At 41.5% G+C, this 25,551-nt stretch overlaps 1 protein-coding gene across 5 annotated transcripts in view; it reads right to left on the bottom strand.

The window, feature by feature from the left end:
- MAP3K4 (mitogen-activated protein kinase kinase kinase 4) overlaps positions 1 to 25,551 on the bottom strand; it is a 167,132-nt gene that overhangs the window by 92,326 nt on the left and 49,255 nt on the right. The window contains exons 3-5 of one of the 5 annotated variants that reach the window (XM_030852978.2): positions 20,128 to 20,215; positions 19,487 to 19,546; positions 18,599 to 19,336 (exon numbers count right to left, since the gene is read on the bottom strand). In XM_030852978.2, coding sequence (XP_030708838.1) covers positions 18,599 to 18,732 — 134 coding nt within the window. In that variant the 5' untranslated portion in view covers positions 18,733 to 19,336; positions 19,487 to 19,546; positions 20,128 to 20,215. Of the gene's footprint in view, positions 1 to 18,598; positions 19,337 to 19,486; positions 19,547 to 20,127; positions 23,644 to 25,551 lie in introns of those variants that run through there. The other 4 variants (XM_060283373.1, XM_030852982.2, XM_030852984.2 and 1 more) reach the window with 4 other exon arrangements.

Genomic DNA, 25,551 nt, shown 5'->3' with positions numbered 1-25,551 from the left:
CCGAAAAGAAGTATCTCACAGTATATAATTAAATGCAACATGTACAAAATACAGGGAATGTAAAAAATAAAGTATCAAAACTATATTACTTTATATCTCCATCACAGAGGCTATGAGTCCTTTGAAACTGAATGTAAATTTTAATCACATCCATTTTTGGAGTCAAGAGTCCATAGCTTTATCAGATTCTCAAATGTAGTCTATGACCCACAAAGGGTATAGAAGCATGGACCTAGACAATATTTACCACACAGTTAGCAGGGTTCTCCTTTCAAAATATCTCATCCTGACATATACTAAACAGACATTCAAAGGATAAAGGTATCAGATGAATAAGTAATTCAAATCAATACTCAAGCTACAAGGTTGCTTCCACCCGCACTAGGCAAGAATAACAACCCCCCTCCAGACCACATACACTGGCTTTGCCCAAAGCTGACTTCTAAATCACATCAATGTCAAGTGCACCAAATAAGACAGCAATTTTCAATCTTTTGTGACACTCTGTTGTTTTACGTTTGGAATGACACCGTCCTCCATGCTTCTTGTAAAAGTGGTTAATTAAAATAAATTAACATTTAATTTAACAGCCCAATTAATTTAGGAATAATTAGAAAAATCCTTAAATGGTTCATAAGCAAGGCTACAACTAAATACAATAAAGGCAAAGCCTCTTGGAAAAAAAATTTAAGCAAACATGGAACACAATGGTTTGGTGAATGAGATAAAAGGAGAATGTTTCATATAATACATTACTAGAGACGTGAACGCAGAAGAAAACAGTTACAAGAATAAAGTTATTGGGGCTTCCTTTGTGGCACAGCAGTTAAGAATCCACTTGCCAATGCAGGGGATACGGGTTCGAGCCCTGGTCTGGGAAGATGCCACAGAGCAACGAAGCCCATGCACCACAACTACTGAGCCTGCACTCCAGAGCCCGTGAGCCACAACTACTGGAGGCTGCGATCCACAACTACTGAAGGCTGCGATCCACAACTACTGAAGCCCATGCACCTAGAGCCCATGCTCCACAACGAGAAGCCACGGCAATGAGAAGCCCACGCACCGCAACAAAGGGTAGCCCCCACTCGCCACAACTAGAGAAAGCCTGCGCACAGCAACAAAGACCCAACGCAGCCAAAAATAAAGAAATAAAATAAATTTATTTTAACAAAAAAAGAATAAAGTTATTTATAAAACTGACATACAAGGGTAGAAACCATGGAAGAAAAAGAGATTTAAGCAGTGATTTTCCAGTGATAATTTTGGGTTTATCTTTCTTGAGGCTAATTGAACTGTTTGAATCTATGGGTTTATAGTGTTTGTTCATCAAATGTGAAACATTTACAGCCATATTTCTTAGAATATGTTTTTCAGTTTCCCCCCCTCGCTTTCCTCTTTCAGGAACTCCAATTACAGATATGCAGAGGGCCTGATACTATCCCATACGTCGCTGATGTTCTATACATTTTTTTCTAGTCGGTGTACTCTCTGTACTACATTTTGCATAGTTTCTATTGCTATGTCCACAAGTTCAAAATTTTTTCTACAGTGCCTACTCTGTTGATAATCCCAACCAGTGTATTTGTCATTTCAGATACTGTATTTTTCATCTTCAGACATTCCATTTGGGTTTTTTTTAATATCTTTTATTTTTCTCCAATGTTCATGCTCTCCTTTAAATATACCTGAACATAATTCAATAATAAAAAGACAAATAAACCAATTAAAAATGGGGAAAGGATCTGAATACACACTTCTCCGAAGATATACAAATGGCCAACAAGCACCTGAAAAGATGCTCACCATCACTAGGAAAATACAAATCAAAACCATGAGATAGTACTTTTCATCCATTAGGGTGGTTATAATCAAAAAGTCAGAAAGGGACTTCCCTGGCAGTCCAGTGGTTAAGACTCCGCACTTCCAATGTAGGGGGCACGGGCTCAATCCCTGGCCAGGGAACTAAGATTTCACGTGCTCTGCAGTGCGGCCAAAAATAAATAAATAAATAGTTTAAAGTCAGATAATAACAAGCATGGGCAAGGATGTGAAGAAATCAGAACTCTCATACACTGCTGGTGGGAATGTCAAGTGGTGCAGCCAGTTTGAAAAACGTATGACCCAGCAATTAGACTCCTAGGTATATATATGCAAGAAAAATGAAAACATATGTCCACACAAACAACTGTATAAACACTTGAATGTTTATAGCGGCATCACTCATACTAGCCAAAAGGTGGAAACAACCCAATGTCTATCGAGTGAAGAACGGATAAGCAAAATGTAGCATATGCATTTAGTGAAACATTATTCAGCCAAACAAAGGAATGAAGGACTCATACATGGTACAACATGGGTGAAACTTGCAAACATTAGGCTAAATAAAAGCTGTCATAAAAGACCATATATTATATGATTCAATTTATAAAACATGTTCAGAACAGGCAAATATACTGACACAGAAAGTAGACTAATGGTTGCTTAGGACTGGGAGGGATGGGGGTTGGGAGGCAGCAGTAGCTAAAGGGTACCAGGTTTCTTTCTGAGGTAATTAAAACACTCGAAAATTGACCAGGTGATGTTTGCACATACCTTCGAGCACACTAAAACAACCGATCTGGACACTTTAAATGCGCGAACTGTATGCCATGTGAATTACAACTCAATAAATTTATTTTATTTTTTTTTCCCCTTCCCTTTTTTTTTTCGTGGGGACACCTCGGATATGAACCAAGGACCTCTTGATTGGCAGAAAGCTATTTAAAACAAAATAAATACGTAAAGGCAAGATACCTACTCCTATAGTTCTCTTACTCTCCATGTAAAACCCAGTTTCAGTCAGAATACTTTCTGATAGCCTAGAAATGGAATGTTTAAGAATTCAAATATATATACTTTAAGGTCAGTACAAGCTTTTAGCACCAAAAAAAAAGGGGCTATCTCAGTTGTTCATGTCCTGAAGAAATTTTGAACAGCAAAACACTTGGGAAACTGTATGGTACAGATCTCTACATAACCAAATTACCTTACTTTAATCACCTATTATTCAAATTCTAACAAAATAATTTGAAAAAGCACTAGCAAATGAGCAGGATTTGAACAGAAGGCAATCCTATTTCTACTAAAACAAGGGGAATTAGGGATCTTATGACAGGTTCTACATCAACTCTCATTCAGAGAGCGATTCTAAGAGGAGCACTCTTACCAGGTATGTAAGATGTAGTATCCAGCGATGCAAAAACGAATAGAAATCTTGCATACGGAACCTTAAAAAAAGACACTCCTTTGTCTTTTATTAGTTCACAAATTCTCAGAAAATGTGAACAGAAAGGGAATACAAAGGAAGAGGTGCCAAGAACCAGTAAAATTATTAAAGTCTTGTCAGTGATAATTCATTGAATTAACTCATTCATTCCATCAACAGATACTTATGCAGTATCTACCATGTACATAGCTATTAGAACAAGATTTACAGTGATATAAAAATACATACAACCTACATTATAAGCTCTTTTATGGCTTACAGTTTATGTAAGCTATGGTATTTTTCCATAAAATATAGAAAATGGTACTTATGGTATTTTTCCAGAAAAAAATGGGTCTGAAATGATTTTCCCTTAATTACATGTGTTGGACTTCCTAGCTTTAAAGAAATGGAAGAAAATTTAAAAGAAAATATTTAACTATGTGAACATTTAAAACTTCAATATATAAAAAAATAATAACTAAACATATTAAAAGTTAACCTGGAAAAAAAAATGTCCTTAATTTATAAAAGAGTCATTATTGTAAAGCAATTATACTCCAATAAATATGTTAAAAAAAAAAAAAAAGACTCATTAAAACTGTCAAGAGGGCTTCCCTGGTGGCGCAGTGGTTGAGAGTCCGCCTGCCGATGCAGGGGACACAGGTTCGTGCCCCGGTCCGGGAAGATCCCACATGCCGCGGAGCGGCTGGGCCAGTGTGAGCCATGGCCGCTGAGCCTACGCGTCCGGAGCCTGTGCTCCGCAACAGGAGAGGCCACAGCAGTGAGAGGCCCGTGTACCGCAAAAAAAAAAAAAAAAAAAAAAACTGGCAAGAAAAACCCTAAGATACAAACAGCAAAATAAGCAAAGAATATAAAAAGATAATTCACAAAATAAATTTAAGTAGCAATAAAACATGAAAATAGTTCCACCTATTTAGTAATCAGACACTCAAATTAAAACAAGATAACCCTTTCCGGGCTATTAAATTAGCAAAGACTTTTTATAATAATACTCAAAGCTAGAAATCTAGTAAGGTAAGCACTATTTGTGGCCTATACATTCACATAATCTTTTCAGAAGAAAATGTTTAACAGTAGATATTAAAACTCTGAAATGTGTTCAAACTCCTTTCAAATTCTACATTCAGGAAATGACTTTACGAGAGCAGCCAGAAGAGCATTAAGAGTTGTGGATCAGCACGTTCACGGCAGTGCTACCCAGGACAGCAAGAAACTGGTAATACGTAAATGACCATAAACTGAAATTATAGAGCTATTTTTAAATGATGTTTTAATATTTTTACTAACATGGCAAACGCTCACAATATGTTCAGATAATATATCATGCCCACCTCAGTCTAGAGGGACCTCTTCTCACCCCTGTATAATTTACTTGGCAATTAATCATTCTTTTGATATCTTTTACTGCTATAATAAACTATTATTTAAATCATTCACCACATCCTTTCACATTTATGCCTAAGGAGACAGCATATAAAATACAGGACCACAGACTCTGAAGCATAACAAGGATGAATGTGTCCTGACTCCAGGTATTCTAAACTAATACATCCATCTCTCTCTCTCTCTCTCTCTCTCTCTCTCTCTCTCTCTCTCTGTCTCTCTCTATCTCCCTCTCTCTCTCTCTCTCTCTCTCTCTGTCTCTCTCTATCTCCCTCTCTATCTATCTCTCTCTCTCTATCTATCTCTCTCCCCTTTATTTATTTTTTTGGCCGCACTGCACAGCACACAGGATCCTACTTTCCAGACCAGGGATTGAAACTGCGCCCCCTGCAGTGAAAGCCAGGAGTCCCAACCACTGGATCACCAGCGAAGTCCCCTGAACTAATACATCTCTTAAAGACTCACTTTCTCCACCTGAAAAATGCACATCTATTTTACAAGTTCATTGTAATCATTATATAAAACATGTTATACTATTTGAATGATGGTACACAGGTACATGATTAGATGTAAATTTACCATTTCTGCACCAGACCATGAATTATAAAGCTTCTATTTACCTTATCTCTTCTCCTTAACTAAATTATAAATCCTCTGAAGACAGGGCATGTTTTACGTTACACTTACACATAATACAAGTATTATCTACCTGCCTAGGCGACTGTGAGAGGATTCAGAAGACAAGTGCCATTTGAAATGACTGCAGTAGAAAAGTGAGGAAAGGGTAGTTGATACACAGGAACCAATCTACTCAAAGGCAAGAAGTTGAGAAAAAAGATGCCATGTTCAGGAACGGGAGAGATGTTCAGTGTGGATGACGTCTATTTGGCCTGGACCTTAAGCTTAAAGGAGTTTCAAATTTAGCTACCTTTGAGTGGCAAATTTGTTTAGGGATGTATTGAAAGGTCCGCTCACAAACAGACTTTAAGTGAAATTCATGGCCTCCCTATTTCTAGCTAAATCTGAGGGTAGGGAGATCTCCAACCCAGAAAGCTCCCTGGACCAGGGGGTAGGGGAGAGGAGAGGGGAGTTGTTATTTACTGGACACAGAGTCTCCGTTTTGCAAGATGAAGAGTTCTGGAGATCTGCCACAGTGTGAACGAATATACTTAAACACTACTAAGCTGAACACTTAAAAATGATTACAATGGTAAAAAACAACCCCCCCCAAAACCCTGAGTGAATAAAAACACCCTGGGATACGTTTACACAATGAAGTACTTTATAGCAACAAAAATAAAAGAACCACTATCACCCAAAACAACATAGGTGAATCTCATGAACATCATGTTGCATGAAAGATGTGAACTATCACTAAGTGTCGGGGCAACGAGGAGAGGAGGGTAGTGGCCGTGCGGGGGCAGAAGGGGTCTCCAGGGTGCTGCTTCCTTCACACAGGCGACCTTTACAAGAGCAGGTTCACTTCCAGACAATTTACCAGGCTATGCATTTCATATATATATTATACAAATGTCTGCGTTACATATACAACAGCAAATATTACACAGAAATTTAAAATAGAAAAACCTGAGGGAACCCACCAGGTCCCACCTAATTGGTCAACTGGCCTCTCTTTCTCTTTCATCTCTGTATTATCAAATTCTGTGAATTGCCTATATAGTTGCCTCTATTATATATAATTCAATATGTAAAATTCTGTACTTAGAGAGGAACAGATTATACCTAAAATATATATAGGTATACTCTTTAATACTGCAATTTCATTTCCAGGATTTTATCCTAATAAAATATCTTGGATATACATAAAGACTGAGCCAAAAAGAATGTTCATAACATTGTTGCTTATAATAGCTAAAGAAATGGAAACACCCTAAAAGTCCAACAAAGGACTAGTTACATTAATTAAGATCACAAGCAGCTTCCTGGAATAGAAACATCAGAAAACACTCAATGGGGGTCAGGAGGCAGCTGCTACACAACAGAGGCTCCCACTGGCAGACAGAGATTACCCCCAATACTATGTAATAAGAATCACTACATCCCACTTTAAGTTTTCCATCACCTACAGACAGGTGCTTGTTTTACTCGGCTGCTTCCCTGAAAGCACCTAGCATCGGCTACAGTCCAGGGTGCCCGTCTTCAACAAAGAAGGGCCATCTCAGGGCCGGTGGAAAAGGACTCTCCCATGTGTTATACTTTCAGGTACAGGCTTCTGATGGCCTCTTTAAACAGCTCTGAGATCACATCAGTGGAATGAGTCAGGATTTATAGAACTCTAGTCAAAGTAATTCAAAAACAGTTAAATTACAGTATTCCAATAAAGAGGAATATTGTTTGTCATTAAATATGTTTAAAACATGGGAAAGTGCTCATGATACAGTAGCTTCTAAAGATAAAATGTATGGAGGGGAAATATATATATATATATAAACATATATATAATATATGTAATTTATATACTGGATTGGCCAAAAAGTTCCTTCAGTCTTTAAGTAGAATAAAAGACACATTCTTCATTTTCACCAAGAACTCTATCGAACAGCATATTCACCCTTTTGTTCCACTACCTTCTGCCATTTTTCAGGCAACTTCATAATTCCATCTTCCCAAAACTTTTTACCTTTTTGAGCAAAGAACTGTTCCAGGTGCCTCTTACAGTCTTCCGGGGAATTGAAATTTTTTCCATTAAGAGAATTTTGTAAAGACAGAAATAAATGGAAATCCGAAGGTGCAGTGTCTGGTGAAAACGGCAGATGAATCAGAACTTCGCAGCCAGGCTGTAACAGTCTTTGCCTGGTCATCAAAGAAACACGCGGTCTTGCGTTATCCTGATGGAAGATTATGTGTTTTCTGCTGACTAATTCTGGACGCTTTTTGACGAGTACTGCTTTCAGTTGGTCTAATTAGGAGCAGTACTTGTTGGAATTAATCGTTTGGTTTTCCGGAAGGAGCTCATAATAGAGGACTCCCTTCCAATCCCAACATATATACAACATCACCTTCTCTGGATGAAGACCGGCCTTTGCTGTGGTTGGTGGTGGTTCATTTCGCTTGCCCCACGATCTCTTCCATTCCACATTATTGTACAGTATCCACTTTTCATCACCCGTCACAATTTGTTTTATAAACGGAACGTTTTCCTTACGTTTCAGTAGAGAATCGCATGCGGAAATTCACTTAACTTATGTGGAACCCGAACATCAAAGCGATTAATGTAACCAAGCTGGTGCAAATGATTTTCAATGCTTGATGCAGGTTATTTTGAGAATTCGGATATCTCCCTCGTGGTATAACACTGATTGTTCTCAACTAATGAGAACAATCAACTTCAGCTGGTCTACCTGACTGTGGAGCATCATCCAGCGAGAAATCTCCAACACGAAACTTCGCAAACCACTTTTGACACGTTCGATCAGTTACAGCACCTTCTCCACACACCGTACAAATCATTTTTGGGTTTCAGTTGCGTTTCTACCTTTCTTGAAATAATAAAGCATAATATGCTGAAAATGTTGCTTTTCCCCTCCCACCTGCAATATTAAAATGGCTACACAAAAATCCACCAATTTTGATAAGTTTTTTCTTTAAATGCACGCTGATATGTTAGGGTATATGTCACAATGCAACCCAACAAAATTGTCTGGAATGAAATTAAAGACAACTAAGCACTGCTAGTTGTCTTAACAGGAAAAAAACCGAACGAACTTTTTGGCCAAACCAATATATAAATCACACACACACACACACACACAGAGGTAAAGAGGTAAAGCTCAGGAAAGAAATATGCCAAAATGTTAACGGTGACTATTTTTAGATGGTAGGATTATGACTGGCTATTTTCTTCTTTATACTTTTCAGATTTTTCTACAATTGACACGTGTTACTTTTATAATCAGAGAGATTTCTAACTGATTTAGAAAAGTGATTTCATTCACTTTTCTAAGGCAACAGCTAGACCAATTTGGAAAATATTACTCTTAAACATAATGCACAACATTTAAAAAAATGAAAACAGTCGTAATCTAAGTTGTAAAGACACGTCAAGTTAACCAAACAACTAAAAAGAAGTTCCAGAGAAAAAAGACTGAGCTGTGCCTCATGACCTAAAGGAGTCATTCAACCTGTAGTGTAAACACTTCTGATTTTAGTGTCATGATTTATGATGCTCGTGTCAAAATTCCAAACACCTTTAGAAATATGCAAAATAATCACAGCTGAAGCAAAAGAGGGAATTTGGAAAAGCCAGGTCCCCAAATCCTCTTCCTCCTATGACTTCAACAGACATGGAAAAAACAAATGTTTCTTGAATAAAGATTACTGCAGCTATTTTAAAATGTACCTAGCCTCAAAACATACCTGATGGCTTTTTATGAAAATTAATTACAATGGACTTCCTCCCTTTTCACTTTAAATGAAAAAATAAAAGAAATTAATAAAGAGAACTAAATTACTGAGCACTTTATATAAAAGGCCATTATCTCATTTAATTTAGTAACAACCTACGAAGGAGGTGCTATTATTATTTGATTTTCAAAGGAGCAAACTGACTCTGAGAGAAGTTAAGTAACTTTCCCCAAATCAGAGGCTACTAATTAAAAGGTAAGATTCAAAGCCTGTCTGTCTAGTACCAATACCTCTGTGCCCTCCAATATATCCACTGCCTCCTCCATCCAACAAGTACCTGTGGAGAGCCTACCACTCATTAGACACTGTGCCAGGAACGGAGACCTAAAAGTGAGCCAAACAACCACATCCCTGCCCTCCTGGAGTCTGATGGCTATTGAGGCCAAGAGACAATAAACAAACGTTCATTCAAGTAGATAATTACAAATGGTGAGATGCCAGAACATGGTGGAGAACCACTGGGACTAGGAAGACTCAGAACAGAGGGACTTAATCTAACTTCTAGTGAAGGGGTATGAGGTTAAGGGAAGGCTGACCCTGAAGTAAGCAATGCTTAAAAGAAGACCAGGAGGAGGAGGAAGAATTAACAAGGCAAAGAAGGAGAGCAAAATATAACACCCCAGGTCATCCTTTTCTTAAAAATATACTTGGGGGGCTTCCCTGGTGGCGCAGTGGTTAAGAATCCACCTGCCAATGCAGGGGACACGGGTTCCAGCCCTGGTCCGCGAAGATCCCACATGCTGCAGACCAACTAAGCCCGTGTGCCACAACTACTGAGCCTGCGCTCTAGAGCCCTTGAGCCACAACTACTGAAGCCCGCGCGCCTAGAGCCCGTGCTCCACAAGAGAAGCCACCGCAATGAGAAGCCCACGCACCGCAACGAAGAGTAGCCCCCGCTCGCCGCAACTAGAGAAAGCCTGCGTGCAGCAATGCAGACCCAATGCAGCCAAAAAATAAATTTTTAATAAATAAAAATATACTTCACTGCAGTGAAAATTGCTGTACCCTAACACACACACACACACACACACACACAGAGCAGGAAAGAATGAGTTCCTTTTTTTTCTTTTCTTGAGGACTGCTCTACTGGAAAAAAAATTAAAATACATATTAGTGTTTCAGAGAAAAATGAACAAATTATCTAATGTACTCATACAGTCCAACACAAATTTTACTGTAAAATTAATACCAAATTTTAAACTCATCTTTACAACCCTTGTGTTTAAGGATAAGCAACCGAGAGAACAACCTTGAGACACAGGATAAGATGCATTCTTACTCCTGCCTTTGGGGAATAATGCTGTTTTCAAAGAAGAAACAGTCGGATCCAAATCGTGCCTAGCTTCTTCAAAGCGCCTTTTGACCATTTAGTGGATAAGCACAATACTTGTTCTCCTGACTCAATCTCAAGGGACAAAGGACAAAGTATTTGCAATAGCATCTTTTTAAAATTTTGGTGGAGCCGTGTTTTTCAAAATGAGGGTCACAACCCATTTGTGGATAATAAAATCAATTTAATGAGTCATGATGAACAATTTTTTAAGTAGGAGAACAAAACAAGAATTATCAGCATATATCATATATTACAAGGTCAAACACTGTTTCATAAATTTTTGTTTCAGTTATACAGCACCCACATACTGTTGTAAAACATATTTCCTACCATAGGTCACAAGCACGGCCAGAGTTTCAACATCACCACCCCGGGACAGAAATTACAATCTTACTGCCTGATTGACCTAAAGACTGAGCACAGAAAAACTAAGGCGATCTCTAAAAAGGTTGATTCTTTATTCTGTGAACTTGAAACAAAGTTTCATGGGAAAAAAAGGTGCGTACAATGAGTTTGGGGGAGATTTCAGGGTTGGGTGTTTCTTTTGCATTTTTTTTTTTTCTGAAAACAAATCTTTCATCACTTCTCCACCCTGTAAAGTCCACTTAATCCAGAAAGCCTAGTATTCCATCCATGGTTGGTGTGCGGGCCTGAGCTGAAGAGCACCTTTAGCTCTGGACACTAACGGGAGCACAGAGTGACAGAAGGAACGGGAGGTGAGAGCCTGGAGACCTGGGTCCTAGGCTGTGACCCTGGGGAAGCTGCAGCCTCTGTAGGCTGCTTTTCTCACCTCTAAAATGAAGGGCATGGCTCAGATGCCCTGGTCCAGGAAGATCCCACATGCCACGGAGCAACTAAGCCCGTGCGCCACAACTACTGAGCCTGCACTCTAGAGCCCGTGAGCCACAACTACTGAGCCCGTACGCCACAAGTACTGAAGCCCACACGCCTAGCGCCTGTGTTCCACAAGAGAAGCCACTGCAATGAGAAGCCTGCACACCACAATGAAAAGTAGCCCCTGCTCACTGCAACTAGAGAAAGCCCGTGCACAGCAACAAAGACCCAACCCAGCCAAAAAATAAATAAATTTATTTTAAAAAAATTTTGTGAGAAAACCAACTTATACCTATATTTTTATGTTCCTACACAAAAAGACTTCAGAATTTTAATGGTACAATAAATTTAATGCATGTATTAAATTTTCTTCCAAACTATTTCCACTAAAAGACTAAAAAGGCTGACAATTTCTATTAATTTTACATCTCCAAACTAGTTGTCCTCTAATAAGCCCTGCTGAGAACATTCTACAGTTCAGCAGTATCCTCAAATAGCCTGCTCACATGCAAAAAGAAAAAAAAAAGCTCCACTGAAAACATCAAATCTGATCAGCTTTAAAGCTTAGCATCTACAGATGCTTTTTTTCCACAGAAGGCTTACTTCCTCTGAAATTATGCTGAAAGGAAATCCTCTTATGAAACGCTTTCGAAAGAATGCCTAATATATCCTTAGTATCTTCCCCTGCTACTTTATGAACACTTGGCACCCATACGATCCATGAGACTAATACTTCTACTGATGTCTGCGAAATACGACAAACGAACGTTCTTACAGGTCAGAAACAAATTTTCATTTTGCCTATGCCATTAGTGAATAAATATCTAAAGGCAACTTGCACTCCATACGTGAGGGTGAGGTCTGTGGGAAATGTAAGACTGTACCTACCACACCTACTTTCCAGAGAAATAATGTTCCTTTTAAAATACAGTGGTTTCAACCATGCCTCTTAAAAAGGGTAAAGTATTTTAACATAACATACATGTTGAGAATATAGTTATAGATCGAAGTAATAATTCTATGACGATAAAGGCCACCACAGAGCAAAGCCCTTTGTTTGTTACTGCTCGTGTTGCTTGTACCTCAACTACAAACTCTGTTATCCAGGATGAACTAAATAATTAAAGAAAACCAAATGGATATCGTCAGCTCAGTGCATATATACTAAAATTTTAAAAAGGAAAATTTAAATTAATTTAAAATTTGGCAACAATAGTCTCTTTATACAACATATAGAATCTTATCAATTTCAATTTTAGGAACAATGCAATGTAAAGAGACTTAAAATGATAAATGTACAGGAATTTGGGCTCTCTAGCTTTTTATTGTAAAATAAAAACATGTAACGTTCATTATAAAAAATTTTAGGAAAAAAGTAGAATGTATCCCTTCAACCTTTTTTCTAGACACATACATACTTTTTTTTAATGGGTTCATACTAAGTATAAGGATTTTAAGAAGCCCAACTCAAATTATTAATGGTTTATGCAGAAATAAAGAATTTATCAATTCACATATCGAATCAAGAGAAAAATGGGGGTGAATGTAGCATAAAAGGACAATAGCCAAAGACTTCTTTTGGTCTCTTCTTTTCTCTGGGGTTCAACGTCACTGTCTGAAACCAAACTAGTTCTCTGTGAGATGGTGACTACGGTTCGGGGAGCTAGCTCTAGGCTCAGGACTCCACAGTACACATTTCAGTTACTAAAAAGAGCTTTTCTGTCCCCCAGCTCCAATTTGAAAAATCCTAGGAAAGAACTCGAATGGCCTGGCTTGCATCAAGCGCCCATCCCTATAGCCAGGAGTGCGTACACCGAGGGCAGCTCCAATCTGTACCATGGAGCTAGAATCGAGAGGGGGGGTTGGGTGAGGGGGCAGGACAGTCACAGCTGGTGGAGAGATCTGTACGAGCTGAGCAGCCACCTCAAGTATTGGCTACCATCTTCTGCACATGCTGTTGTATAATCTGCTTTTCTCATTGAACACAGTGGTGGGTATGTATAAATCTGAAGTACCTGAGAATCTCTTTAAAAGTAGATACTCAGGTTCCACTTGTATGAAGCCTTATCTAGAAGGAATTATATCATGACCATTTGCCCATGTCACTGAATATTCCTTAAAAACATGGTTTTTAATAGCTGCACAGAATTCTCATGTAGGTCTAAATTTTTTAAATTTAATTTTATGGACTTCCCTGGTGGCGCAGTGGTTGAGAATCCACCTGCCAATGCAGGGGACACGGGTTCGATCCCTGGTCTAGAAAGATCCCACATGCCACGGAGCAACTAAGCCCGTGCGCCACAACTATTGAGGCTGCACTCTAGAGCCCACGAGCCACAACTACTGAGCCTGCATGCCACAACTACTGAAGCCTGTGCACCTAGAGCCCGTGCTCTGCCACAAGAGAAGCCATCGCAATGAGAAGCCCATGCACCGCAAGGAAGAGTAGCCCGCGCTCGCTGCAACTAGAGAAAGCCCGCGCAGCAACAAAGACCCAACGCAGCCAAAAATAAATAAATTTATTTAAAAAATAAAAATAAATTTAATTTTATGACAAATCCAGAAAAACCACATACCATCATGATCTTTTTTGAACACAATACTCACAAGAGTCAAAAAGCATTTTATGAAAGCACCAACCACTGACATCTTTGCTACACCTTTTCCAGAAACTACGCCAAAGGACTCTTTGTCGGGGGCAGGGTCAGAGGAGTGGATTATGAGGAGGGTGAAAACAGTTAGGTGATCCTCTGAGACTTACCATTAGTAAAAATCTACCTCTGAGGGTTTTTTAAACAGATGTCTTTAAGGGACAATGATACAATATACCTCAAAGTAAAGCAGGAAAAGCAAGGTTTGTCATAATCTAATTAAAGTAAGACTGAAGATTAAAAACAAACACACTATAACCTAACAAACTGAGGGAAGTTAGTGACCAGAGGGAAAAGAAAAACAACAGCCCGTGTGAAGTCTAGGGAAACGAAAACCTAAGAGTAAGACTCTTGTTACCTGCCTCTCATCCTAGAAGCAGGGGGTACGCCTGTTAGGGATGCAAGCCAACCTGGTCTGTTAACATTAGTCACTGAGATCATTCAACTAATTTCCCCAGCTGATGCCATGCTTACCAATCAATCTCTTAATTATACTTTGGCTTTCTACAGGCAAAAGAATACACTGACCCACCAGGTACAGACAAAGCCAAGTAGGAGCTGAAGCACAGTACCTGCACCTCGCTTACCGTATGCTGCCCAGGGAATGCCGGCTTATAAAGACCCACCGCAGTCACTGGCCAAACTCTTTTTCCAACATTTCCCCCATTTTCTCTTTAAAGAAATTATTTCCAATGGCCTACTGACTGGAGGCATCAAAGTGTCTTTATAAACAATACACACCACCTGGTCAAATGAGAAGGCTAAAACAACAGCATGCTATGAGTAAAAATTATAACCACTAAAGAATGAGGAATTATTAAGTAGTAGGAAGTTATTAAGGCAACGTATCCAGTAAACAATCAAGACCTTATATCCCCTTATTTCAGCAGGGCTCAGAACAAGATCTACAAGACATTAAGAGAACACAAGTGAAAGAAGTGAAGCAACTTCTAACAATATGACAATTAAAGGGAACCACAAGGGCTTCCCTGGTGGCGCAGTGGTTGAGAGTCCGCCTGCCGATGCAGGGGACACGGGTTCGTGCCCCGGTCCGGGAAGATCCCACGTGCCGCAGAGCGGCTGGGCCCGTGAGCCATGGCCCCTGAGCCTGCGCGTCCGGAGCCTGTGCTCCGCAACGGGAGAGGCCACAACAGTGAGAGGCCCGCGTACCGCAAAAAAAAAAAAAAAAAAAAAAAGGGAACCACAAAGTCCTTCTTGAAAGATGAGCTGTCCCCATTTCAGAACATGAAGGAGCTTCTGCTATCACTGGAGCCCTTTGTTACTGCTGTGTGGTCACTGCTTCTCTGCCTAAAGCCACCCCTGCCAACAGTATCTCCCCTAGTAAGGGTCCCAAGCCACGCCCATCACTGATGCTGCCAGGAGAGCCTGCAGCTGCACCATAAGGTGGGTTTCGCTAAGGAGAATAAATAAGTGACATCCAATGGCAAGACTGAAACAAGCAGGCTCCAAGGGGACATTCAAGGAGAGGGAGAGATCAAACCACCAGGAGGGACAGAATATTGAAGTACTTTTTTAGTAGTGAAACCCATTTTTTCAAATGAACTTATAAGAACCATATTATAAAAAGTAAATAAAGTCACTGGTTAAAAAAGGTTATTTCATGTAACAAGTACTTTACACGGGTCAATAAATGAGAACAAGGAGGCTATTTTTTTAAAAAAATTATTTAAAACATTTTTTTTTTAATTTATTATTTTGGCACTGGGTTTTTGTTGCTGCACAAGGGCTTTCTCTAGTCGCGGTGAGCGGGGGCTACTCTTGGTTGTGGTGCGCGGGCTTCTCTTGTTGAGGAGCGCAGGCTCTAGGCATGCAGGCTTCAGTAGTAGTTGTGGCTCACGGGCTCCAGAGCGCAGGCTCAGTAGTTGTGGCGCACAGGTTTAGTTGCTCGCGGCATGTGGGATCCTCCCGGACCAGGGCTTGAACCTGTGTCCCCTGCATTTGGCAGGCGGATTCTTAACCACTGCGCCACCAGGGAAGCCCTGACATAAACATTTTTATGAAAGCTTACAGGAGATAGGAGCAGTCTCGTATCAGCCTTAATAGCCAAGACCTGTGTTTCTTTTAAATGCAGATTCAAGAAATCACAAAAGTAAATTGTTCCAAATTAGTTTTAAAAGCTCTCCTTATAATCTCAGGATCCTCCTACAACTGACCCAGAAGCTTAAAAAAGAAATTATGAGGAATGCTTATTTCTAAGTTTAATCACTAACAATAAAAACTGCTATCCTTATCATGAATTATTTATCAAAAACAAGGACAAGAAGTATCCACCACTGACAACAGGCAGTAAACCCATAAGAGCACTATCGCTTCTCAACCTGTTCTGTGTTCCCCGGTCATTGCATAACTCTCACATCAGCACACGCGGAGCAGATGTACTGGGCTGGCACCAGCCGCACTGCTGCACTGGCCAACGTGTGCGGGCCTGCTTTCCACAAAAGACCTGTGCATCAGATCAGCCTTCCTCATCGATGACACACCGACATGAAGTGCATGAACAAAGATGGCAGCTGGAGCTTTATTCTGGTCTGTCCCAGACCAGTTAACCTAGTAGCACAAGTCACGTTATTGGTCTCCTATGCGTTAAATGTGGCATCTAGCATTATTTGAAAATGCATGTTGAGCTTCTTTAAAATGGTTAAAAACACAGGTAAAAGAAATTCAAATAAACAACTGCAGAGCACCTGAAGCATCTTTTACTAATGATCTACAGTAAGTTGGTCAGAGGTCAGCTCTGTGTATTAGAGGCGGTGGTGACAATAAGGGCGTATAAAAGAAAAAATAACAGCTTTGTCAAGTAATGTTTTACAGATTTGCTATTGTAAAATTAACTGCAATGTTGCTAAGAAAAATATTTCTAAGATCTTCTTGTTCTGTACAGTGCTGTTCACTTAAAGTTGAAGCCGATTATCCTGACCTATTTCTACTATAACAAAGACAGAAATCTGGCTGAAAACTCAAGGTTTCTTTTTATCATTAGAGAAACAGTCATTTTTTACAGCACATTTGCAATTCTCTCTGTTCCTTTTACCTAAGAATGTTCACATCCATTTTTTCCCAGAGTATAGTTATACAGAATTATAACTTCTGATCTGCCCGTTCGTATAATGAAATCAACTCTCTTCTTCATGGCGGTTAAGAGCAGGGAATGTGCAGCCAGACCTGAGTTCAGCACTAACTGTGAAACCTTGGACAAAACACTTTACTTTGTGCCTCAGTTTCCTCATCTTAAAAAGAGACAGTAATAGTGTGCTCCTATTAAGGTTGTTGGTCAAGATTAAATGGGTTAATAGAAGCAAAGGAAATGGCACATTTTAAACGATTAGTAAGTGTTCGCTATTATTTTTAAAGAAAAACTTAAAGGAGTCAAAATACTCAAAGTATGAATCTACTACCAAATTTATATAATAAACTTTCTGACAAAAGTTCTAAAAATGTTAGGTGTATTCCAAAGGACCAAAATGAATTCTCATTACACCATGTACCATTATTTACAGAAGCTGTTCCCTAAAAGTTCACAAGAGTATCTCGGAAGTACCTCAGAGTTAAGGAAAATGAAGAACGACTTTCTTCACAGCCTGTAAAAACAAAACAAATCTGTTTGGGCCGACTGGGTCATAACAAGCACGAATGTGGTTCCTGTATTCAGTTCTAACTACAGCTGCAGACTTTGTTTAAAATTTCTTTAAGGAGGAAAAAGAAAGAGGACACTTAACTCCCTTATTCCTGCAACTACAGAGCAAGATAGCAAGATGCAAGAGGAGACGTGGAAGTATTTTCCTTACAGGGGACAGGGGGCAGCAGTTTGCAAGTTTACACTGGGATGCAAAAGACAGGGGTAAGAGGGCATTTGAACATACAAACGGAGGCATATAAGAGGGAAATTCTTAGTTATGGTGAATTTCATCTCCCGATCAGAAAAATGACATAAGAATTCAGTAATAGAGCCCCTAGGGAACAGAATGCAACGAATGTTTTGGGTACCAAAGTTCCATATTAGAGCTTCCTGTGGGAGCAAAGTTTTCGACAAATCAATCCTTCACTTGATGTGCACGTGTGAGCAACAATCTGCACAACGCTACTACTCACGGCCGGTAAAGGGCCCTCAGAAAGAGAAACCAACCTGTTTGCACAGCCTAAATGCAGTTTCTCACAGGAGAGACAGCAGGCACACTCGGGGGGAGACAAACGGAGGGCAGGAGGAGAACGAAGGGGAAACAGCCAGTGTGCATCTGCTTCACGAGCGTCTACCTCTTTACTTGAGCGGGGGCGAGGGGGAGGTAGCATTTTCGCTTAGTAACGAGGGGCGTAGTTTCAGCGCGGCGCCGGTTCGGAAGCCTTGGAGGGGGAGGGGGAGGGGTGCCAGTCCCGGCAGGACGAGGGGCGCCCCGCTACGCTCCCGCCCCGCCGCATTCCCGGCGCGCGGCGATGCTGCAAGGAGGGCCGGCGGGCTGAGCGCTCGGCCGGACCCGCGGCGCCCCGGCAGGAGTCCCTGGGCCGACCCGGCCGCCGTGCCCTCCGTCCAGGGCTGCACCCCGCCCCTCCGGCCCGGCAGCCTGGATGCTCCCGCACCACCTGGCGGGAAGCAGAGGCCCCCACGCCCCCTCGTGCCCCCGACCAAGCTCGGGCCAGGACGAGACCCGCTTTCTGCGCCGGGCCCGCCGCGGCAGCCCCACTCACCTCGCCGCCCTGCAGCGCTCCGGCTCGGGTTCGGGTTCCGGCGGCGGCGGCGGCGGCTCCTCCATGGCGGCGGCGGGAGTGACGGCGAAGGCGGGCGGCGGGACCAGCTCGGCGGCGGCGGCGGCTTCTCTCATCCGTGCACGGAGCCCCGCATGGCCGCGGCGGGCAGTAAGCTGCAGCCTGGCGCGGGGGACCGGAGCCCCGGAGTGCAGGAGTGACTCGGCTCCGCCTCCGCCTCTAGCCCGCCGCAGGAGCCGCTCGCGCCGCGGCCATCTTGGAGACGGCGACCGGCCAGCGCCGGGCTACGGCGGGTGGCGAGGGACAAGCTTCCCAGGGAGGCGGCGGCGGGCGCGGGGATGGACCGGCGGGGACGGCCGGGGAGGGGAGGGGAGGGGTGGAGGCGTGGGAGACCGGGCGGCAGACAGCTAGCAGGTTGGGGTAGCGGCGCTCTGCCCCGGGGGCTGGGTCTCGCCGCCGCCGCCGTCTGGCTCCGCTCGCGGGGAGTGTGCGGTGGGCTGTGCGCGCCGGTGCTCCCAGGTGGTCAGCGGGGGGCGTGCACCGAGGGCCCCGGGAAGGGCATCGCGGCCTGGGTTAGGCGGCGACTCCTGACTTTGAAGTGCTTTGTGAACTTTAGCAAGAGGATCGTCGCCAAACGTAGATGCCATCCTCAGAAACAGGGATGGATGTAACGCTCACAGCTCACACGCGGGCGTGGAGGCTTTGGGAGACCTGTCAGTCCTGGGGGGCCGGGGGTGCACACCGATGAAAGAGAAATCTTCAACACACACACAAGACTCAGGGTTCTGAGACTGTGTAAACAGACTCTGGAAACGCACAACATTAAAGTTACCCTGCTATCAGCAGGGCGGGAAAGAACACTGATCTAACCTTCTAACCTCTGGAATCTGGTATTGATCTTCCAGAAACTCGGGCTGGAGTGCTCCTACACTAAAGGAAAAAAAAGAAAGAAGAGAACAGTTCTAAAGATTATTTCAGAGTTGTAAAAATACTGTTGAAATATCACCGCCTCATTTACTCTGAGAGCATCTGAGGCTTCACAGTTTTAATTTGCAAATATTTACAAAATTTCCCTTAAGGTGAAGTCCAGAGTTAATTCAAAAGCAGTATCGTTTAAAATTAAGTACATTTCTGTTGATTCAAATGCACTGGTTTTCAAAAGCTCATTTGGTGGAGCTTGAGTATGTAAAATACACGTTTTGATTAAACGTTGGTAAGAAAAGTGGCCAAGATGGAAAAGTTTAAATGTGATTACATTTAAAGGCCAGTTAGCTATGTCGCATTCATAAGTACATTATACTGTATATACATATTCGTGTATTTCACATATATGTGTGAAATTAGCTATAGTGCATTCAAAGTACGTTACAGAAATTTCTCTGTAGTTTAAGAACTTTTTCAGTCTATTTTCTTTATTAAGATAGCCTATTATTATATGACCTGGTAGTGCTGAATTTCCAAATTGACATTCATTTTATTTACTCAAAAACAGTTATTCAACAAATACTTACTACATGCATATATGTGCCGGGAACTAAGCTAGACGCTGGGGATATAGTAGTAAGCAAAACAAAGTCTTTTCCTGGTAGAGATAACATCCTAGATGAGTAAGGGGAAGAGAAAGGACAGAAGAAAAACAAACAAGTAAATACTTAGCATATCAGCGGGTGATAACTGCTATGGAGAAATGTAAACAGAGAAGAGGCTGGAGGGGACGATGCTATTTTACACAGATTGGTCAGAATAAAGTTAAATGATTTGGTCATAGCACTATTTCAAAAGAAAATTGTGATAACTTCTTACTTATTGAATTTCAAATTTTCTTTTGAAACAGTGGTATGACCAAATCACTTAACTTTATCCTCACTAACACATCTTTAAGTATTGTAAGAGTCTGAATCAGTTATAGTTCACAAATAACTCCTGAAGACAGTCAACCTGGGGCCTGTCCTCAGGTCTCCCCGCTTGTAAATCTATAATATTTGATGTATAGACCAGCATTTGAGAGATGTATGGTTTGCTGTTGTTTTAATTGCCACTTGAGGGTACTATTTTAGCAGAAATCAAACAAATTTACACTTAACTAATCATGTAAGGCACGTAGAGACCCAAGTTAACTAGTACTAAGTGTTCAATTTAAGTGCTGTGAATCTTTTCTTCATTCAAGTTAATTTTGTGTCCCGTTTCAGCCTTTTTTGTTTTTGTTCTCCTCCTATTCTATGCCACTTCGTTTCTGCAATTCAGTACTCCAGATTTCAGGATCTGAATTTGTTTCCTTCTTACGCACACCAACCTCACTTCCACTCCTTGCCTGTGTTCTCTGACTTGATGAACTACAGCACCTTAACCCAGTCAGAACTCTGAACAACCACCCACTCAGCCCCTGACTGATGGGTCCAAGTCCCATCAAACTCTCCCTCCCTTTGGAATCCCTTCACTTCTCTCCATCCTCGCTAGCTAGCTCAGACCACTGTCGCATCTCCCTGGATAACCGCGACAGTCTCCAGCTCTCCCTGCCTGTTGGAGTGCTCACTCCCCAACCAATCTCTTCTCATGCTGCAGGCCACAGTAGCCTTTCTGATCTAAACTGATCTAAACATGTCACTCTTATCTAATTCATTTTCCTGACATCTCGTTGCTGTCACAATAAAGTCCTTACCGGACCTTTTTGAGTTCTTCACATGCTCCACACTTGGTCCTGCTACTCGGATTGTGCAAAAGGAGGTTCTGTTCCATCACACTACCTTTCCACCTGGCCCACCCTTCCCAGTCTAAGCCGTGCCTGCTTCTTCGGAGGCCCCCTCTCACCTGGTGACGAGCTCTCCCTAGGGCAGGAACAAGATGCGGGCACACCTGCAGGCTATGAATTGGCGTCCATTCAAATGGTGACTTAAAAATAGTCCAAAAGGGAAAAACTGATTTCATCTTAATAAAAACTATTCTTTACACACTAATTCAAGGCCACTGTGTGAAGAAAACTCCGCAAAGTATTTCCCAGCTTTCTGTAATTCTAGTTTTCCTAATGTTCCTTTACAATCCTCCAAGCCAGAATCCTTCTTGGAAGACATATTAGCTTTACATGTTACAGAATCAAACAGATCCCTCTCCTCTAAATAACACTATACCATGTATTCTTCGATGCTGATATTCAACCAGCTTTGACCACTGACTTTGAGGGAACAGAGAAGCACACACATGCACCTGCCACAGAAACACTCAGCAACACAGACCAGCGTCAGGGAGACTTGTTTTCATTTCCACCCGAGGGTACTGTCTGTTTCAGCAGGAGCCAAACAAATTTACATCGAGCTGATCAGGTAAGGCTTCATGCGTAGGAACCCTACTTAGCTGGTACTAAATGTTCAATTAAAGTGCATGACTTTTTGCCCCTGCCCAGGCCCTCACAGCCTTCACTCCCTCCAGCCCCCAGATTCCTTCTCTGCTGGGGTGTCCACTCCTCAGGACAGACACCTTCTGTGGGACCCAAATCATCCCTTATTTCACTACCACTGACCTCCGACTACCACGGGAACAGTCCTGGAGGGAGGGGACCAAGGCTTCATTGGGTGCCCCAAACATCGGAGGAACTCAGTAAATATTATTGCTTTCAGAAAGTAGGATCTTTTATTTTAACATTAATGAACTACTATTATAATTAGATTTTTGTCTCTAAATTTATCACCGTTTAGCATGTGGCTGATCTCATTGCCTTTAATCATGTTCTTAAAACCAATGGCAATAAGATCTTCAGAGGATTGCCTCTCACTCTGTCCTCGAGACTGAATCCACATAGCCCTTATTAACTTTCTTTACTTTAAAATGAGTTACAAAAGCCAGATTAAAGTTCTACCAAAGGTCCAGTTTAGGTTAAGCTACAGAACATTCTTAACTTTGCTTACCACTAGTTTCAGGCCCAATTTTGACACATTCTACCACTATGATAAAGCCTTAAACCAACATAGGTATAGATATCCATCTGTCTGTGTATCTATATCTATGTATGTATCAGTGTTAAGGGCATCATTGTAATGCCTTAGCGTCTTATCAAGGCTAGTGTATTAGCAGAAAGTTAATTTTATGGTTCTGTGAAAAGATAATTCAAAAAGAATGTTTGTGCTCAAGCTATGCTGTAAATAGGGTTATGTCTTTGTTTAAGAAAACAAAACAAAACCTCTAAGGCTGTAGGTTTTTAATTATTCTGAGCATGGGGCTGCACTTTACCTAGAATAAGTTTCTCGCTTCCCTATGGTACTTGTGAGCTTCCCACCTAGATTCTTCACCAGCCCTGCCCTCTCCTCTCTGGTGGCTCCTTAGCAGCTCTGCAGAGGCAGAAAGACAAGAGTACAAACCTCCCAATCTGCTCGTGACCAGAGGGGACCGATTCCTGCTCACTCCAGCACACACAGAGAAAGGCCAACTCAGTGACAGAGCAATGAAAACCTTCCTCCAAGCAAGGAAAAACTAAACTGGGCGTTTCATACCTGGATTTTTTTTTTTTTCCAAAATGATACTATGGCATCTATTTCTACCTACCAGTAAAGCACACAAAAAATTGGATACATACAAAGGATAATTAGTTGCCACACTTTTAACTGGTCCTTGTAACATTTAAGTATAGTCTTTCTCTTTTGAATAGTGGCAAGTTAGATAAAATCTCCCTTGGTTTTTTTCTAAGAGGTGATTTGACCATTTTTTCTTATTTCTCCACCAGGACCCAAATCATCCCTTATTTCAGAGGTGCTTCTCTGTGCAAACAAAGGATCTAAAGAGAGTGCATCACCCCGCCAGCTCTGAATCATTAAACAAAGCACAAAACATTACTCTCGCTATTTTTTTCAATGGTTAGAATAGTGTGAATGAAACTAATTAAGAGAAAGGAAGTGGCCTCCAACAAAGAACGAGTCGGACTCTAAAGGGTGAGAGATGCATTAGCGGAAATCCACACGGTGACGAGCCCTCCTTCTGGAAGCTTCCAGAAGGAAGCGCAGGCAGCAGACGTCAGGAGAGCCCACGTCTCATCTCTGCTCTGACTTCTTATTCCACCTCTGCAGGATCCTGCCAACGTGAGGAACGGGTGGATTTAAACAAAAGAAATCTCTGAGAGAGCCCGCTCTTCTTGCTGGCCAAACATTTCAGTTACTTCCCCACCAGAACGGCCACAGAACTTGCCTGATTCTCATCCTTTCGCTTCTCTTTCAGACATCCAGGTGTGACTTTTAGAGAATTGTGAAGCTGCAGTTCCTAAATTATTTTCAGATCCCTTCAAATCAAGAGGCGTAGACTTTGCACACAGCCCGGAACCAGCACTCGGAGCTTGTGTGGAACAAGTGCCAAGCTCCCGCACCCTCTACCAGGGGCTTCTGCTCCCCACTGCCACGTGGCGGTGTCACCTCTCCTTCCAAATGAAGTTCAGGGGCCTCCCACCCGCTCTGGGAAGACTCCCCTGAGCTCCACCACTAGCCTGCCCTACCCTGACAGTGAGGTGCTCCCCTGAAGGCCCCCGTAACATCTCGGGCAAACCCTTAGTTTAGCACCGTCTACATTTCGTATCTGGTTGATGACATGTGTATTTCTTACCCTGTGACCTTCTCCAGAGCGGGCAATATTTCTTGCTATCGCTGTATCTTCAGCACCTAGAATAACATCCTACACATAGTACATGTTCAGTAAAATGTCTGTTGAAAAAATAAACTGGATGGATCTAATTGGGGAAATAAGCCTAAGGTAACAATTACTGTGGTTTAAATAGACTCTGAGAAGCATCAAAAGGCAGATTTTTTAAAGGGTAACAGATGTTGTGAAGAGACACAACCAAAGTAGACACAAGTAAGGAAGAAAAACTATATAAAATAGACATGCAGTATGAGGCGTAAAAGCAATGTTAACTCATATCATGTGAGGTTTTAATTGACAAAAAGTATTAGAAAGAAAAGAAATCACCTGTATTCTTATATTGACAGTGGACCATCTTAATGGCTCTTTGGGCTCTTTGCGTCTATACACTTACACACCAACAAATAAAAGGCTCTTACATTATTCTGGTTGAAGTAAGAGAGTCGTCAGGATAAATACTGACATGGAGCTTAAAACACAGATTTTTACTGAGCTATGACTCTGATGCACATTAGAAATATTTCAAGGCAATGGACTCATAACCAAAGGCCAGAAATAAGTTCCAAAAAGAAAAGAGCCATCCTTCTGAAGTTTACAGTTTCAGAGTAGTTTTGCAACAACATGAAATCTTGAGTTGGAAACATCCTTGGAAGCTACCTAATCTGCCTTTTCAGAACAAGATTTTTCTCTTCATCAATCACAAGTGTCCCAGTTTCATAAGGCAGTCTATCCTGTATTTTAACAACTCATTCTTAGGAAATCACTGTTTATAATCCTTCCCAAAGTGCCTCCCTAATACGTCTATCCAGTGTTCTAGCTAGGGCTACATAAAATAAACGTTTGACATTTGAGAACAGCTATTTTGTGGTTCTCCTCCAAAATGGTAACAAATTTTTTTTTTTTAATTTCCAGAGTAATCATCCTCTTCCCTCACTCCATCCAGACGTGGGTGATATAGGCTGGAGATAATTCCATTGGAAGATTTTTCTTACAATGATTCACTTGATAATTCAGATTTGGTTCATTTTGATTAAACTAATCAGAGCACTTGAAATCATAACCTCAGAACAGTTTTACTTCAAATACATTTCAAAATATAATTAGAAGGTATTTAAGAAAAGAGTGTTTAATGGTTCATTCCTATTTAAGCAAAGGACATTATGTGCTCATAGCAACCAGAATCATTCAACAGTGTAAAAGGAAGCTGAGCCTTTGGTTTTTAGGCACTGCTTTTCAAAACGTGACGTGTGTATGCATCACCTGGAGATCTTGTTAAACTGCAGATTCCCAAATCAGGGAGTTTAAGGTGGGGCCTGAGAATC

This window comes from Globicephala melas, chromosome 14, assembly GCF_963455315.2.
Source record: "Globicephala melas chromosome 14, mGloMel1.2, whole genome shotgun sequence".
Classification (NCBI taxonomy): Eukaryota; Metazoa; Chordata; class Mammalia; order Artiodactyla; family Delphinidae; genus Globicephala; species Globicephala melas.
Note: the sequence above shows the minus strand (reverse complement) of the source record. Positions and strands in the feature narration are given on the sequence as shown.